General features: G+C 50.9%; 1 protein-coding gene across 3 annotated transcripts in view; it reads left to right on the top strand.

The window, feature by feature from the left end:
* The window catches only part of SEC24C (SEC24 homolog C, COPII component), a 130,361-nt gene that overhangs the window by 64,634 nt on the left and 49,698 nt on the right, over positions 1–16,029 (top strand). For all 3 annotated transcript variants that reach the window (XM_075348840.1, XM_075348841.1, XM_075348842.1), the window contains 2 exons: positions 8,087–8,214; positions 10,055–10,193. In XM_075348840.1, coding sequence (XP_075204955.1) covers positions 8,087–8,214; positions 10,055–10,193 — 267 coding nt within the window. The remainder of the gene's footprint in view (positions 1–8,086; positions 8,215–10,054; positions 10,194–16,029) is intronic.

The raw sequence follows: 16,029 nt of genomic DNA on the forward strand, positions 1-16,029 counted from the left end.
AGTTGTAGTTTTGAAGGAGACAAATCATTTTCCTATTCAACATAATGAAAAAATGTGAAAAAAAAAAATTCTAATTTTTTTTTTTTTTTTACAATTTTAATTGTATGGTAAAAATGACCGGTCTGTATGATTCTCCAGGTCAGCGTGATTTAAAGGGGGTTGTCGACTACTTGGACAAAGCCTTCAACCTACTCTGTGGTGTTGGCACTTACTCTCCTGGGGCTCACGTGACATTAGGTCATGTTAATCCTGTGGCCAGTCACCGCCAGCGTCACTCTCCTGCCTTCAGACTAATCAAACACCAATTGGAAGTCAGGGCTGCGATTGGATGCTCAATTCCACTTGATGACTGATACGTCCTAAGGCGGGAGAGTGAAGCCAGCAGACTGGGTACAGACATAATGTGACGTGAGCCCAGGGAGAAGCCATGCCAACACATCTGGAATGTCGCTGCCACCAGTGGAGAGTATAAGTGTTGTCATTTTACTGGTGTAAAGATGCTGATTGTGAAGGGGTTGTCTGAGTAGTGGACAAGCCCTTTAGCGCAGCACTAAAATTTATATAAACTATATTTTCTTTGTCGCTCCATTGGGAGACCCAGACAATTGGGTGTATAGCTACTGCCTCCGGAGGCCACACAAAGTATTACACTTAAAAGTGTAAAGCCCCTCCCCTTCTGCCTATACACCCCCCGTGGGATCACGGGCTCCTCAGTTTTCATGCTTTGTGCGAAGGAGGTCAGACATCCACGCATAGCTCCACTGTTTAGTCAGCAGCAGCTGCTGACTATGTCGGATGGAAGAAAAGAGGGCCCATACTAGGGCCCCCAGCATGCTCCCTTCTCACCCCACTTTTGTCGGCGGTGTTTGTTAAGGTTGAGGTACCCATTGCGGGTACGGAGGCTGGAGCCCACATGCTGCTTTCCTTCCCCATCCCCCTTAGGGCTCTGGGTGAAGTGGGATCTTACCGGTCTCCAGGCACTGAGACTGTGCTCCATCCACAGCCCCTGGGGAATCTGCTGGATATGGAGCGGAGTATCGTCAGGGACAGGGCCCTGCTACGTCAAGGTACTCTGTGTCCCCGTACAGACCGCGCGCAGACACACTGCAGCATTGCTGGGTGTGTTAGTGCGCCGGGGACAACAGCGCTGCGCGCTTGTGCCATTACTAACTACAGCTCTGCTGAGTGAGTCAATGTATTGGGAACTGCCGCGCCGGCCGCTGCTGTCAGTTTTACACTGCGGCGCGGCTGGGACTTGTGGTGCGCCGGGGACTTCCGCGCTGGCCGTGCATATATGACGGCCGCGCTTATTACTCGAGTCCCCGGCTTTTGCGGCCTAGTTTCGTTTCGTTCCCGCCCCCAGGCCTGCCAGTCAGGGGAAGGGCGGGACGCTGTACAGATCGTCAGCGCCGAGGGCTGGAGTCTACTTTACATACTCCAGCCCTCACACTGGGCACAGTGGGATGCCAGTTTCCCGCACTTTGTCTGAGGCACGCCCACGGTCCGCCCCTCTTCACAGAACGCCGGCAGCCATTCCTGTGTGCAGTCTGAGCTGGAGAGGGGAGACAAGTTCTGGGAGACCCAGGCACGGGATTCTGGCGACCACACACCCGCTTTTGAGCGGGCGGTAAGCAGCACCTCGGGTGCTGACCCCACTAGTGCCGAAGTGTACATTTGTATTTTTATGCTTGCATGCTATACATTGCACTGTACGGTCGCTGTTGATTCTTGGCTATATACCCTCCTAGATTGCTCAGAGGAGACAACAGCATGTCGTCCGCAAAAAGCAAGGGTGCCAAGGCACAGGCTTTCTATGCTGCTTGTACCGCATGTGAGGCTACTCTACCGGCAGGTTCCACTAACCCCCATTGTGTGCAGTGCTCGGCCCCTGTGGCACTTGCTCGGCCGGGTCCTCTGCTAGAGGTGACCCAGGGAGAACCACCTGTGAATACTGTCCAGGTGACGGGGACGGAGTTTGCAGTTTTTGCTGATAGATTGTCTGTGACTATGACTAAAATTCTAGAAACTTTGCAGTCTAGACCGGTAACTCAGACCATGGGCACTGTTGAATCATTGCTCCCTGGTCCCCCTCAGTTGGAACAGCTCCGGGCTCCGGGGGTGTCCCATGCATCCCAGGGTGAAGGCTCTGACACGGACGACAGTCCCAGACAGCCTAAGCGAGCTCGCTGGGAGCGGCCCTCGACTTCATCACACTGGTCAGGGTCCCAGCAGGAGGACTCTGTATGATGAGGCGGAGGTAGCTGATCAGGATTCTGATCCTGAGACCGCTCTCAATCTAGATACACCTGATGGTGACGCCATAGTGAATGATCTTATAGCGTCCATCAATAGAATGTTGGATATTTCCCCCCCAGCTCCTCCAGTGGAGGAGTCAGCTTCACAGCAGGAGAAATTCCATTTCAGGTATCCCAAGCGTAAATTGAGTACTTTTCTGGACCACTCTGACTTCAGAGAGGCAGTCCAGAAACACCACGCTTATCCAGATAAGCGTTTCTCCAGACGACTTAAGGATACACGTTATCCCTTTCCCCCTGACGTTGTCAAGGGCTGGACCCAGTGTCCCAAGGTGGATCCTCCAATCTCCAGGCTTGCGGCTAGATCCATAGTTGCAGTGGAAGATGGGGCTGCACTTAAAGATGCCACTGACAGACAGATGGAGCTCTGGTTGAAATCCATCTATGAAGCTATCGGCGCGTCGTTTGCTCCAGCATTCGCAGCCGTATGGGCACTCCAAGCTATTTCAGCTGGTCTTACACAGATTGACACGGTCACACGTACATCTGTTCCGCAGGTGGCATCCTTAACCTCTCAAATGTCTGCATTTGCGTCTTACGCGATTAATGCTGTCCTGGACTCTACGAGCCGTACGGCAGTGGCGTCCGCCAACTCCGTGGTTTTACGCAGAGCCTTGTGGTTAAGGGAATGGAAGGCAGATTCTGCTTCCAAAAAGTGCTTAACCAGTTTGCCATTTTCTGGTGACCGACTGTTTGGTGAGCGATTGGATGAAATCATTAAACAGTCCAAGGGTAAGGATTCATCCTTACCCCAGCCCAAACCAAACAAACCCCAACAGAGGAGGGGACAGTCGGGGTTTCGGTCCTTTCGAGGCTCGGGCAGGTCCCAATTCTCCTCGTCCAAAAGGACTCAAAAGGATCAGAGGAGCTCAGATTCTTGGCGGGCTCAGTCACGCCCAAAAAAGACAGCCGGAAGACCCGCTACCAAGGCGGCTTCCTCATGACTTTCGGCCTCCTCTCTCCGCATCCTCGGTCGGTGGCAGGCTCTTCCGCCTTGGCGACATTTGGCTGCCACAGGTCAAAGACCGTTGGGTGAGAGACATTCTGTCTCACGGGTACAGGATAGAGTTCAGTTCTCGTCCTCCAACTCGATTCTTCAGAACTTCTCCACCTCCCGACCGAGCCGATGCTCTTCTGCAAGCGGTGTGCACTCTAAAGGCAGGAGGAGTGGTGACCCCTGTTCCTCTTCAGGAGCAAGGTCACGGTTTTTACTCCAATTTGTTTGTGGTGCCAAAAAAGGACGGGTCTTTCCGTCCCGTTCTGGATCTAAAACTGCTCAACAAGCACGTGAAAACCAGGCGGTTCCGGATGGAATCCCTCCGCTCAGTCATCGCCTCAATGTCTCAAGGAGATTTCCTAGCATCAATAGACATCAAGGATGCTTATCTCCACGTGCCGATTGCTCCAGAGCACCAGCGTTTTCTACGCTTCGTTATGGGAGACGAACACCTTCAGTTCGTAGCTCTGCCTTTCGGGCTGGCGACAGCCCCACGGGTCTTCACCAAGGTCATGGCAGCAGTAGTAGCAGTCCTGCACTCTCAGGGTCACTCTGTGATCCCTTATTTGGACGATCTACTTGTCAAGGCACCCTCTCAAGAGGCATGCCAACACAGCCTGAACGTTGCGCTGGAGACTCTCCAGAGTTTCGGGTGGATCATCAACTTTTCAAAGTCAAATCTGACCCCGACCCAATCGCTAACATATCTTGGCATGGAGTTTCATACTCAGCGATAGTGAAGCTTCCGCTGGACAAACAGCGTTCACTACAGACAGGGGTGCAATCTCTCCTTCAAGGCCAGTCACACCCCTTGAGACGCCTCATGCACTTCCTAGGGAAGATGGTAGCAACAATGGAGGCAGTCCCTTTCGCGCAGTTTCATCTGCGTCCACTACAATGGGACATTCTCCGCCAATGGGACGGGAAGTCGACGTCCCTCGACAGGAACGTCTCCCTTTCTCAGGCGGCCAAGGAATCTCTTCGGTGGTGGCTTCTTCCCACCTCATTGTCAAAAGGAAAGTCCTTCCTACCCCCATCCTGGGCGGTGGTCACGACAGACGCGAGTCTATCAGGGTGGGGAGCAGTTTTTCTCCACCACAGGGCTCAAGGTACGTGGACTCAGCAAGAGTCCACCCTTCAGATCAATGTTCTGGAAATCAGAGCAGTGTATCTTGCCCTACAAGCCTTCCAGCAGTGGCTGGAAGGCAAGCAGATCCGAATTCAGTCGGACAACTCCACAGCGGTGGCATACATCAACCACCAAGGAGGAACACGCAGTCGGCAAGCCTTCCAGGAAGTCCGGCGGATTCTGACGTGGGTGGAAGAAACGGCATCCACCATATCCGCAGTTCACATCCCGGGCGTGGAAAACTGGGAAGCAGACTTCCTCAGTCGCCAGGATATGGACGCAGGGGAATGGTCTCTTCATCCGGACGTGTTTCAGGAGATCTGTCGCCGCTGGGGGATGCCGGACGTCGACCTAATGGCGTCCCGGCACAACAACAAGGTCCCGGCTTTCATGGCACGGTCTCACGATCACCGAGCTCTGGCGGCGGACGCCTTAGTTCAAGATTGGTCGCAATTCCGGCTACCTTATGTGTTCCCACCTCTGGCACTGTTGCCCAGAGTGCTGCGCAAGATCAGGTCCGACTGCCGCCGCGCCATCCTCGTCGCTCCAGACTGGCCGAGGAGGTCGTGGTACCCGGATCTGTGGCATCTCACGGTAGGCCAACCGTGGGCACTACCAGACCGACCAGACTTGCTGTCTCAAGGGCCGTTTTTCCATCTGAATTCTGCGGCCCTGAACCTGACTGTGTGGCCATTGAGTCCTGGATCCTAGCGTCTTCAGGATTATCTCAAGAGGTCATTGCCACCATGAGACAGGCTAGGAAGCCAACCTCCGCCAAGATCTACCACAGGACGTGGAAGATATTCTTATCTTGGTGCTCTGCTCAGGGAGTTTCTCCCTGGCCATTTGCATTGCCTACTTTTCTTTCCTTCCTGCAATCCGGGTTGGAAAAAGGTTTGTCGCTCAGTTCCCTTAAAGGACAAGTCTCAGCGCTATCTGTATTTTTTCAGAAGCGCCTAGCACGACTTTCTCAGGTACGCACGTTCCTGCAAGGGGTTTGTCATATCGTCCCTCCTTACAAGCGGCCGTTAGAGCCCTGGGATCTGAACAGGGTTCTAATTGCTCTCCAGAAGCCGCCTTTCGAGCCTATGAGGGATGTTTCCCTTTCTCGCCTTTCACAGAAAGTGGCCTTTCTAGTAGCGGTCACGTCTCTTCGGAGAGTGTCCGAGCTAGCAGCGCTGTCATGCAAATCTCCCTTCCTGGTGTTTCACCAGGACAAGGTGGTTCTGCGCCCGATTCCGGAGTTTCTCCCTAAGGTGGTATCCCCCTTTCATCTCAATCAGGATATCTCCTTACCTTCTTTGTGTCCTCATCCAGTTCATCAATGTGAAAAGGATTTGCATTTGTTGGATCTGGTGAGAGCACTCAGAATCTACATTTCCCGCACGGCGCCCCTGCGCCGCTCGGATGCACTCTTTGTCCTTGTCGCTGGTCAGCGTAAAGGGTCGCAAGCTTCCAAATCCACCCTGGCTCGGTGGATCAAGGAACCAATTCTTGAAGCCTACCGTTCTGCTGGGCTTCCGGTTCCCTCAGGGCTGAAGGCCCATTCTACCAGAGCCGTGGGTGCGTCCTGGGCATTACGGCACCAGGCTACGGCTCAGCAGGTGTGCCAGGCGGCTACCTGGTCGAGTCTGCACACTTTTACCAAGCATTATCAGGTGCATACCTACGCTTCGGCGGACGCCAGCCTAGGTAGACAAGTCCTTCAGGCGGCGATTGCCCCCATGTAGGAAAGGGCCGTTTTACGGCCCTATCACGAGATATTATTTTACCCACCCAGGGACTGCTTTTGGACGTCCCAATTGTCTGGGTCTCCCAATGGAGCGACAAAGAAGAAGGGAATTTTGTTTACTTACCGTAAATTCCTTTTCTTCTAGCTCCAATTGGGAGACCCAGCACCCGCCCTGTTTCCTTCGGGCTTTTTGTTTTTTCGGGTACACATGTTGTTCATGTTGAATGGTTTCAGTTCTCCGATATTCCTTCGGATTGAATTTGTTTTAAACCAGTTATTGGCTTTCCTCCTTCTTGCTTTGGCACTAAAACTGAGGAGCCCGTGATCCCACGGGGGGTGTATAGGCAGAAGGGGAGGGGCTTTACACTTTTAAGTGTAATACTTTGTGTGGCCTCCGGAGGCAGTAGCTATACACCCAATTGTCTGGGTCTCCCAATTGGAGCTAGAAGAAAAGGAATTTACGGTAAGTAAACAAAATTCCCTTCTTATTTAATGGGTAAAAAAAAAGAATTTTGTTGCTGTGTTTCAAGACCAGTAATATTTCCATTTTTTGGGTCATTGGAGCTGTATGAGGGCTCATTTTTTAGCATGCTGAGCTCACATTTTTATTTATATCAGTTCTGGGTACATGAGGTTTTGGTCATTTATTGTTTGTGATGTTTCAGTGACTAAACAAAAGCAAGTCTAAGGCTATGTGCGCACTGAGCCTTTTTCGCAGCATTTTTGCGCGTTTTTCGGGTGCGTTTTTGGGCTCAAAACTGCATGACTTTGCTTCCCCAGCAAAGTCTATGACATCATTATTTCTGTCCTCACACACAATTTTTTTTTTTTTTTTTTTTTTTTTTTTTTTAAGCTGCATTTTTGAGCTAAAAAAAAAAATAATGGACATGTCAATTCTTTCCTGCGTTTTACTGCGTTTTTCACCCATGCAATGCATTGGAAAAACGCAGCAAAACTCAGCCAAAAACACACTGAAACACAACGCATGTGTTTTTTACCAGTGCGTTTTTGCGGCCAAAAACGCAACATCAAACGCTTTGTGCGCACATAGCCTTATTCATTCTTTATCACTTTTTTTTTTTTTTTTTTTTTTAACCGTTACATGTTTTACTGATCGGGTTATTTAATCTTATGTTTTTCAGACCTTTTTGAGGTGTAGATTTCAATTGTTCTTAGTTTTTGTTTTTTGTTTTTTTTTTTAAATATTTTTATTAGTGGGAAGTTGTGACTTTCAATATATTATTCTGAACTTTTATATTTAAAAAAAATAAATAGTTTGTCTCCTTAGGACTTGAACGATCACTCCACTGATCGCTTTTACTATGTAGTGCTATACCACAGTGTTGCAGTATATATTTATAATCGCAATTCCCTATGAATACTAGCCACTGGCTGGTCTTCATAGAACGGTCATGACCAGCACAGGGGGTCTTCAGCAAACGCGGTACAATCAACAACCTGATCAATGCTATGTGAAGGAGATGTGTTGCACCGCGTAATGCAAATGGTGACCATACCAGATACATACTGGTTTTCTGACACCCCCCCCCCCCCACCCTTCCAATACTGTAAAACTGCACATTTTAGAGTGGCCTTTTACTGTGGCCATCCTAAGGCACACCTGTGTAATAATCATGCTGTCGAATCAGCATCTTGATCTCCCACATGTGATTTTCTCGTAAAAGGAGAAGTGATCACTAACAGATTTTGACAAATTTATACACAAACTGTCTTGATCAAATTTGTTTAAGCGCTTTGAAAAAATAGAGCAAAACAAAGTATAGCATTTCTATTTTTGTTCCGTGTATGTCAGGAAGGGGTAAAAATCTACATGGTTGTGTTTTTTTTATTGTGTTTTTATATAACGCTTTGTTTCCAGAATTGTATACACTGACCTACACCTTGCAATTTAGGAAATGCAAGTCCCCGTTATATACGATGTACGTCGTACAACTTTCCGGCCTCCTCCGATATGGCCAAACAATCTCAAGTTCCACTTGCTGCTGTTATTAAACCTCTGGCCACATTACCATCAGATGAGGTAAGAATGTGTTCCTCTTATATCTTATTTCCTAACAGTGGAGCGTCCATTTGATCCTTTTTAGTCAATAAAGTTTTTTTGTTTGTTTTTTTTTTTTAACTTTAAAAGCAGATACAAACAATGACTTGTTACCAAAGTGTGAATACTTAAATTTTTTTTTTTTTTTTGCCGAAAATGAATTATTTTTGCGTTTCATTAAAAATGTTATCCCTTTGCCCTCTCTAGCCTGTGTGTTGAATTGTCTATTGCTTGCTGCATAGTGAGTTATCTGAGAACCGGTCAGTGAGCTTCTTTGACGAGTTTTTGGTTTGTTTTTGTTTTAAAGGGAACATTCTAACATGCTGTATATAAGAGCCCAGGCCGGGGGTATAACATAAAAAACAATTTATAATACCTAACGGTCGCGCTGTGGGCCTTATGGACGTCTCCATTGTCCGGTGCCGGCGCCGCCTCTTTTAGCCATCTTCGTCTTCCTTCTTCTCTAGCTGCGGTGCATAACTGGTCCGACGTCATCCACACTCGCCGGCATTCAAGTCCTGAGCAGGGCAGATCAAAGTATTGTAGTGCGCCTGCGCAGGAACAGCGAGTGTGTATGACGCAGCCGAGTCATGCACCCCGACTTCAGAAAGGACGAAGATGGCCGAAAGAGGCGGCATCTGACAACTGAGACGCCCATAAGGCCCACAACGCGACCGTTAGGTAAGTATTATAAAGTGTTTTTTATTTTATACCCCCTGGCCTGGGCTCTTATATACAGCATCTTAGAATCTTCACGTTTCCATAAAAACATAGCTTTAATGAAAACTTTTTTAAAATGCAAAGAATATTTTTTTTGTAATAAAGATAAGCCACAAAAGTATACCATCTCTGAGTCAGGAAAAATCCAAAGGTTCTTTAAACCGCACACCAGACGCGTTTCGAGCACATGGCTCTTAGACCTTAGTCCAAGGTCTAAGATTCACCTGTACCTCAGACGCTGAACAGCAGCGGGATCTCGTGCTTCAACACCACCATGAGTGCGGATGTCTTGGGGTGAGCTGGATATTTGTTTCTTTGCACCTGCTATACTCACCTACCAGCTTCTTCATCTGTAGCTCTGGTTGTTCTCCGAAGATTTGTGACCTGCTGGCAGCTCCAGTATTTATGGAGCTGGATCATTCCTTTGTTCAGGTGAGTATAAGGCCTAAGCTACACGCCGAGAAAAACGGTTCGAGTGGAATGCAATGAAAAATCGCATTCCACTCGGACCAATATTAGCCTATGTCCCAGTGCACATGAGCGATTATTTTCTCAGCCCTAATTGGACCAAGAAAACAATCGTAGCATCCTGCAATTGTAATGCAAGACTCTTTTCTCTCACACACATTCAAGTCTATGGGGCAAGAGAGAGATCTACTGCACTAACGGTACACCGGTGTACCGCAAGTGTAGAGCGAGAATAGCAATAGCCGGCTACGGAGAAGAGAGGGAGAGCAATCCATCCCGCCTCCCGCAACTGAGGTCTGCTCGCAGGGTCGGATCTCAGTCGCAGGGACACTCGCATAACACTCGACTCCTACTGTACTGCCAGCGTGCGCCGAGTGTCATGCGAGCATCGCACTAGTGCCCCGTGTGGCCCTGGCCTAACACAGTTCAGGGGACCTAAATTATAAGCACCACTCCAGCAGTTAAATAAAAAAAAAAAAAAAAGCTGGAGTGGTGCTTTAATTTTTTTTTTTTTTTTGTTTTGTTTGTGTTTTTTGGGTTTAGGAACACTTTATAGTCCAAACATCATATATTGTATACTGTAGTGATTTGATTTTTCTAAATGATGCATTTTTGTTTTGTTCCTCCCATCTAGGCCACTCCTTGCTTGGTTGATCATGGTGAGACAGGACCCATTCGATGCAACAGATGTAAAGCCTATATGTGCCCCTATATGCAGTTTATTGAGGGCGGGAGGCGATTCCAGTGTTGCTTTTGCAGCTGTGTCACAGAAGGTGGGTCACTGACAGAGTTTCTGTACATGATCTATGACCGGGGCATCACCCAGATTTTAGGTTCCCAATTTTTCTTTTATAAGAAGATTATCCTCTGAAGGCTTGTAAGAAGGGTTTTCCTGTGGGAACAATAATTACAAAGTTGTTTTTTTTTTTTGATAGGAGTTTCTGAAGAACTCTATGGCATATGTGCACACTGTGCGCTTGTATGTGTTTAGCCTTTTTTTTGTTTGTGGGGGTTTTTCTTTATCGTTCCTATGGGAGACCCAGACATTGGGTGTATAGCTTCTGCCTCCGGAGGACACACAAAGTACTACACTAAAAAGTGTAGCTCCTCCCTCTGAGCCTATACACCCCCTGGAGAACCAGATCTAGCCAGTTCATTGCTTTGTGTTCAGGAGGCATACATCCACACATGCATTCTCATCTGATTTTTCATTTTTGGAAAGAGTTTGAAGAAAAGCGGGTCCAAGTCTGGACCCCCGGCATGTCCCTTCTCACCCCACTGTGTCGGCGGTGCTGTTAAGGTTGATTACAAGGCTGGAGCCTTACATGCCGCGCTCCTTCACCATCCCTCGGGCTCTGGCTTGAAGTGGGAGCCAGCACGGTTCTCCATGCTTTGCAGGAGACCGGTCTCCATCTGCAGCCCTTCAGGATCCTGCTGGATGGAGCATTCATCCCCAGGGACCTGGAACCCTGCGTCTCAGCAAGCTTAGTACCTGAGACGTTTATATTCTGGGGGTCCCTGTACTTTATTATGGTGGGAGAGTGCGCTGAGTGAGTTTTCTGACATTTCCGGCCGGTTCTCTGGCTGTCGCCTGAGAACCGCGCCGATGGTGCCTGCGCGCCGGCCGCACCGCTCAAATTTAGGCCCCGGCTTCGCCGGAGGCCTACTTTCGGTTTCACTGCCCTCGCATGTCAGTCATGCAGAGGGACAGTGTGGCTCCGCCCAGCGGCCGTTCTACACAGGGGAGAGACACTCCTCACTGGGTACATGTCTCCTCCCCTGTAAGTCTCTTTGGCCCTCCAGATCCCGCTCTCAGAGTTGGTCCCGCCCCCTCTCCTCGCTCCGGCGCCATTTTATCAGCGTTTTCTCTGCGATCAGCACTGGCTGCAGCATCCCTGCCTAGGTGCTTGGGGGTCCGGGCTTTGGGATCTGGAGGGCACACAACACCGCTCCAGCGGTCTGGTAAGCCACAACCTCTGGTTGTGGGCCTCTGTATATACTCTCTGGGGGTCACTCTGGCAGAGCCCCCACTTCAGCAGCATGTCTCACACGAGGAGCAAGGCTCCAAAGCTATATTCAGTATGCACTGCATGTAAGCTCGTGCTGCCTGAACCGAGCACATATCCACATTGTGATGCCTGCTCTAACCTGACAATGCCTCAGCCTGGAATCGCACCCTCAGTGGTCTCTCCGGCTGCTCCGGCTCCTGTGGCTGAACCCCCGGCTTGGGTAGAATCCCTATCTAGGTCAATCTCCCAGTCTTTTGCCGACTCCATGGGACAGCTGTCCCGGACTTTGCTGAACATGCATCAGCCCCCTTCACAGGGTGCCTCTGCTGCTAGGGCTCTCTCAGCGGAGCTCACAGAGGATTCTTCATCTGGTCCCAAACCCCGTCCTCCTAAAAGGAGACGCAGGGTCCCCTCTCCTTCCTCGTCCCGCGGCTCTGTTTCAGAAGCTGACTCGCGGGACGAGGAGGATGCCTTTACAGGGGGCTCGGAGGCTACCTCCATGTGCCCCATTGATCTGTCCGAAAGTGACTCAGATGTTAGTGATTTGATTGCGTCCATTAATTCTGTACTGGACCTCAATCCGCCAGTATCAGAGGAGCAACCCTCTCTGGCAGAAAAGCACCAGTTTACCTTGCCTAAGAGGACAAAGAGTGTGTTCTTTAACCACTCCAGTTTTCAGGCTGCTGTGACCAAGCCCAGGGCCTGTCCTGACAAACTCTTCCCAAAGCGTGGTTCTGATGACCGTTTTCCCTTTCCACCTGAGGTGGTTAAGGAGTGGGCTCATTCACCAAAGGTAGACCCCCCGGTGTCTAGACTCTCAGCCCGGACCGTTGTATCAGTGGCTGATGGCACCTCTCTTAAGGATTCCACTGACCGCCAGGTTGACCTTCTGGCCAAATCTGTATATGAGGCGGCAGGGGCCTCGTTCTCCCCATCTTTTGCAGCAGTGTGGGCTCTCAAAGCCATCTCTGCTTCTCTAGAGGAGATGCATTCCCTCGCCAGGGAATCTATGCCCGAAATGGTTGCCTTAACTTCCCAGGCTTCCGCTTTTTCATCCTATGCCATGTCTGCCATGCTGGAGGCTTCTCACCGCACTGCGGTGGCTTCGGCTAATTCCCTCGCTATCCGCAGGATCTTGTGGCTTCGAGAGTGGAAGGCAGATGCTTCTTCAAAGAAGTACCTTGCTGGGCTCCCTTTTGCTTGGTCCAGGCTATTCGGTGAACAACTGGATGAAATTATTAAGGAAGCTACTGGCGGGAAGAGTACTTCCATGCCACAAACCAAAACCAGGAAACCTGTCCAGGGTAGGAACCAGTCGAGGTTTCGTTCCTTTCGTTCCTCCAACTGGTCGTCCTCTAAGCCCTCGGCCTCGTCCACTAACTCAGCCAAGGACGAAAAATCCAACTGGCGCACAAAGGCGCGTCCACAGAAGACCGCAGGAGCTGCTGCCACTAAGGCAGCCTCCTCTTGACTATCTGTTCGCGCCAGCAACGTCCTTAGTCGGTGGCAGGCTCTCCCACTTTGGCGACGCGTGGTTTCAACACGTCTCCGATCAGTGGGTGCGGGATATCATCTCCCACGGCTACAGGATAGAATTCTCTTCCAGCCCGCCAAACAGATTTTTTCTGTCAACTCCCCCCTGTTCCAAGGCCGCCGCCTTCTCTCAGGCCGTGGCATCCTTGCAGGCCAACGGAGTAATTGTACCGGTTCCCGCCCGGGAACGGTTCAGAGGTTTCTACTCAAATCTCTTCCTAGTCCCCAAAAAGGACGGTTCCTTCCGGCCCATCCTGGATCTCAAGCTTCTCAACAAGCATGTTCAGGTGCGGCATTTTCGCATGGAATCTCTGCGGTCAGTCATTGCCTCAATGACCCAAGGGGATTTCCTGGCATCCATCGACATCAGAGATGCCTATCTGCATGTGCCAATTGCAGTTTCTCACCAGCGTTGGCTACGTTTTGCAATCGGAGAGGAACATTTCCAATTCGTGGCTCTCCCCTTCGGGTTAGCCACAGCCCCTCGGGTATTCACCAGGGTCATGGCGGCAGTGATTGCGGTTCTGCACCTCCAGGGGTTGACAGTGATTCCTTACCTGGACGACCTTCTAGTCAAGGATTCATCCAGCGCAGACTGTCAGCAGAGTGTCTCGCTCACTCTCGCCACTCTAGCCCAATTCGGGTGGCTTGTCAATCTGCCCAATTCCACTCTGACGCCGACCCAGAGGCTCACGTACCTAGGGATGCAGTTCGAGACTCTGCCGGCACTTGTGAAGTTGCCCTTGATCAAACAGCAGTCCCTCCAACTGGCGGTGCGCTCTCTGCTGAGGCCCCGCCGTTATTCCATCAGGCACCTGATGCAGGTGCTGGGTCAGATGGTGGCGTCAATGGAGACTGTTCCCTTTGCCCAGTTCCATCTGCGTCCTCTGCAGCTGGACATTCTCCGCTGTTGGGACAAGCAGCCTTCCTCCTTGCACAGGTTAGTGGCTCTGTCGCCACAGACCAGGAGCTCTCTTCAGTGGTGGCTTCGGCCCCTCTCTCTGTCTCAGGGACGCTCCTTCCTGGCTCCGTCCTGGGTGGTCCTCACCACGGATGCCAGTCTATCCGGCTGGGGAGCGGTATGTCTCCACCACCAAGCACAGGGCACTTGGACTCCGTCCGAGTCAGCCCTCTCGATCAATGTGCTGGAAACCAGAGCCGTGCTCCTGGCTCTCCTAGCTTTTCACCACCTATTGGTGGGCAAGCACATCCGAGTCCAGTCAGACAACGCGACAGCGGTTGCCTACATCAATCACCAAGGCGGGACACGCAGCCGCCTGGCAATGTTGGAGGTACAACGCATCCTTCAATGGACGGAGGACTCCAAGTCCACCATATCCGCAGTCCACATCCCAGGCGTGGAAAACTGGGAGGCAGATTATCTCAGCCGTCAAACCGTGGACAGTGGCGAGTGGTCCCTGCATCCGGCAGTGTTTCAGTCAATCTGCCGCAAGTGGGGCACTCCGGAAGTGGACCTAATGGCATCCCGTCACAACAACAAGGTTTCGATTTACGTGGCTCGCTCCCACGATCCTGAGGCCTTCGCAGCGGACGCTCTGGTCCAAGACTGGTCCCAGTTTCGTCTGTCCTACGTGTTTCCCCTTCTAGCGCTCTTGCCCAGAGTCCTGCGCAAGATCAGAATGAAGGGCCGTCGGGTCATCCTCATTGCTCCGGACTGGCCCAGGCGAGCTTGGTACCCAGACCTGCTCCATCTGTCCGTAGAGGTGCCGTGGCATCTTCCGGACCGTCCAGACCTTCTCTCACAAGGGCCGTTTTTCCGCCAGAATTCTGCGGCTCTCAGATTGACGGCGTGGCTCTTGAGTCCTGGATCTTGACGACTTCTGGTATTCCTCCTGAAGTCATTTCCACTATGACTCGGGCCCGGAAGTCTTCCTCGGCCAAAATCTATCACAGGACTTGGAGAATTTTCCTGTCTTGGTGTCGTTCTTCCGGCCATGCTCCTTAGCCTTTTTCCTTGCCGACCCTTCTGTCCTTTCTACAGTCCGGTCTGCAGCTAGGACTGTCCCTCAATTCTCTCAAGGGACAAGTCTCGGCTCTGTCAGTGCTGTTCCAGCGGCGTATCGCCCGGCTGGCTCAGGTCCGCACATTCATACAGGGCGCGTCTCACATCATTCCGCCTTACCGGTGGCCCTTGGATCCCTGGGACCTCAATTTGGTCCTCACGGCCTTGCAGAAACCCCCCTTTGAGCCTCTTAGGGAGGTTTCTTTGTTTCGTCTTTCACAGAAAGTGGTCTTTCTAGTGGCCATAACTTCCCTCAGGAGAGTCTCTGATTTGGCTGCGCTCTCTTCGGAGTCACCTTTTTTGGTTTTTCATCAAGACAAGGTGGTTCTCCGTCCGACTCCGGACTTTCTCCCTAAGGTGGTTTCTCCTTTCCACCTTAACCAGGACATTGCCCTGCCTTCCTTTTGTCCGGCTCCTGTTCATCGCTTTGAAAAAGCGTTGCATACTCTGGATCTGGTGCGGGCGCTTCGGATCTATGTGTCTCGTACCGCTGCTCTTAGGCGGTGCACCTCTCTGTTTGTGCTAACCACAGGTCGGCGTAAGGGCCTCTCTGCTTCTAAGCCGTCCTTAGCCCGTTGGATTAGGTCGACCATTTCGGATGCCTACCAGTGTTCTCAGGTGCCTCCCCCGCCGGGGATCAAGGCACACTCGACCAGAGCTGTCGGTGCCTCTTGGGCTTTCAGGCACCAGGCTACGGCTCAGCAAGTCTGTCAGGCTGCCACTTGGACTAGCCTGCATACCTTTTCAAAGCACTACCAAGTGCATGCTCATGCTTCGGCAGATGCGAGCTTGGGCAGACGCATCCTTCAGGCGGCGGTCACCCATTTGTGAAGTTAGGCTTTGCCTACTTCTCAGTTTTTCTGTTTATTCCCACCCATGGACTGCTTTGAGACGTCCCAATGTCTGGGTCTCCCATAGCAACGATAAAGAAAAAGAATTTTGTTTACTTACCGTAAATTCTTTTTCTTATAGTTCCGTATTGGGAGACCCAGCACCCTCCCTATTGCCTGTTGGCAGTTTCTTGTTCCGCGTGTTATCACCGGC

Source organism: Anomaloglossus baeobatrachus, chromosome 5, assembly GCF_048569485.1.
Source record: "Anomaloglossus baeobatrachus isolate aAnoBae1 chromosome 5, aAnoBae1.hap1, whole genome shotgun sequence".
In the NCBI taxonomy this organism is placed as follows: domain Eukaryota; kingdom Metazoa; phylum Chordata; class Amphibia; order Anura; family Aromobatidae; genus Anomaloglossus; species Anomaloglossus baeobatrachus.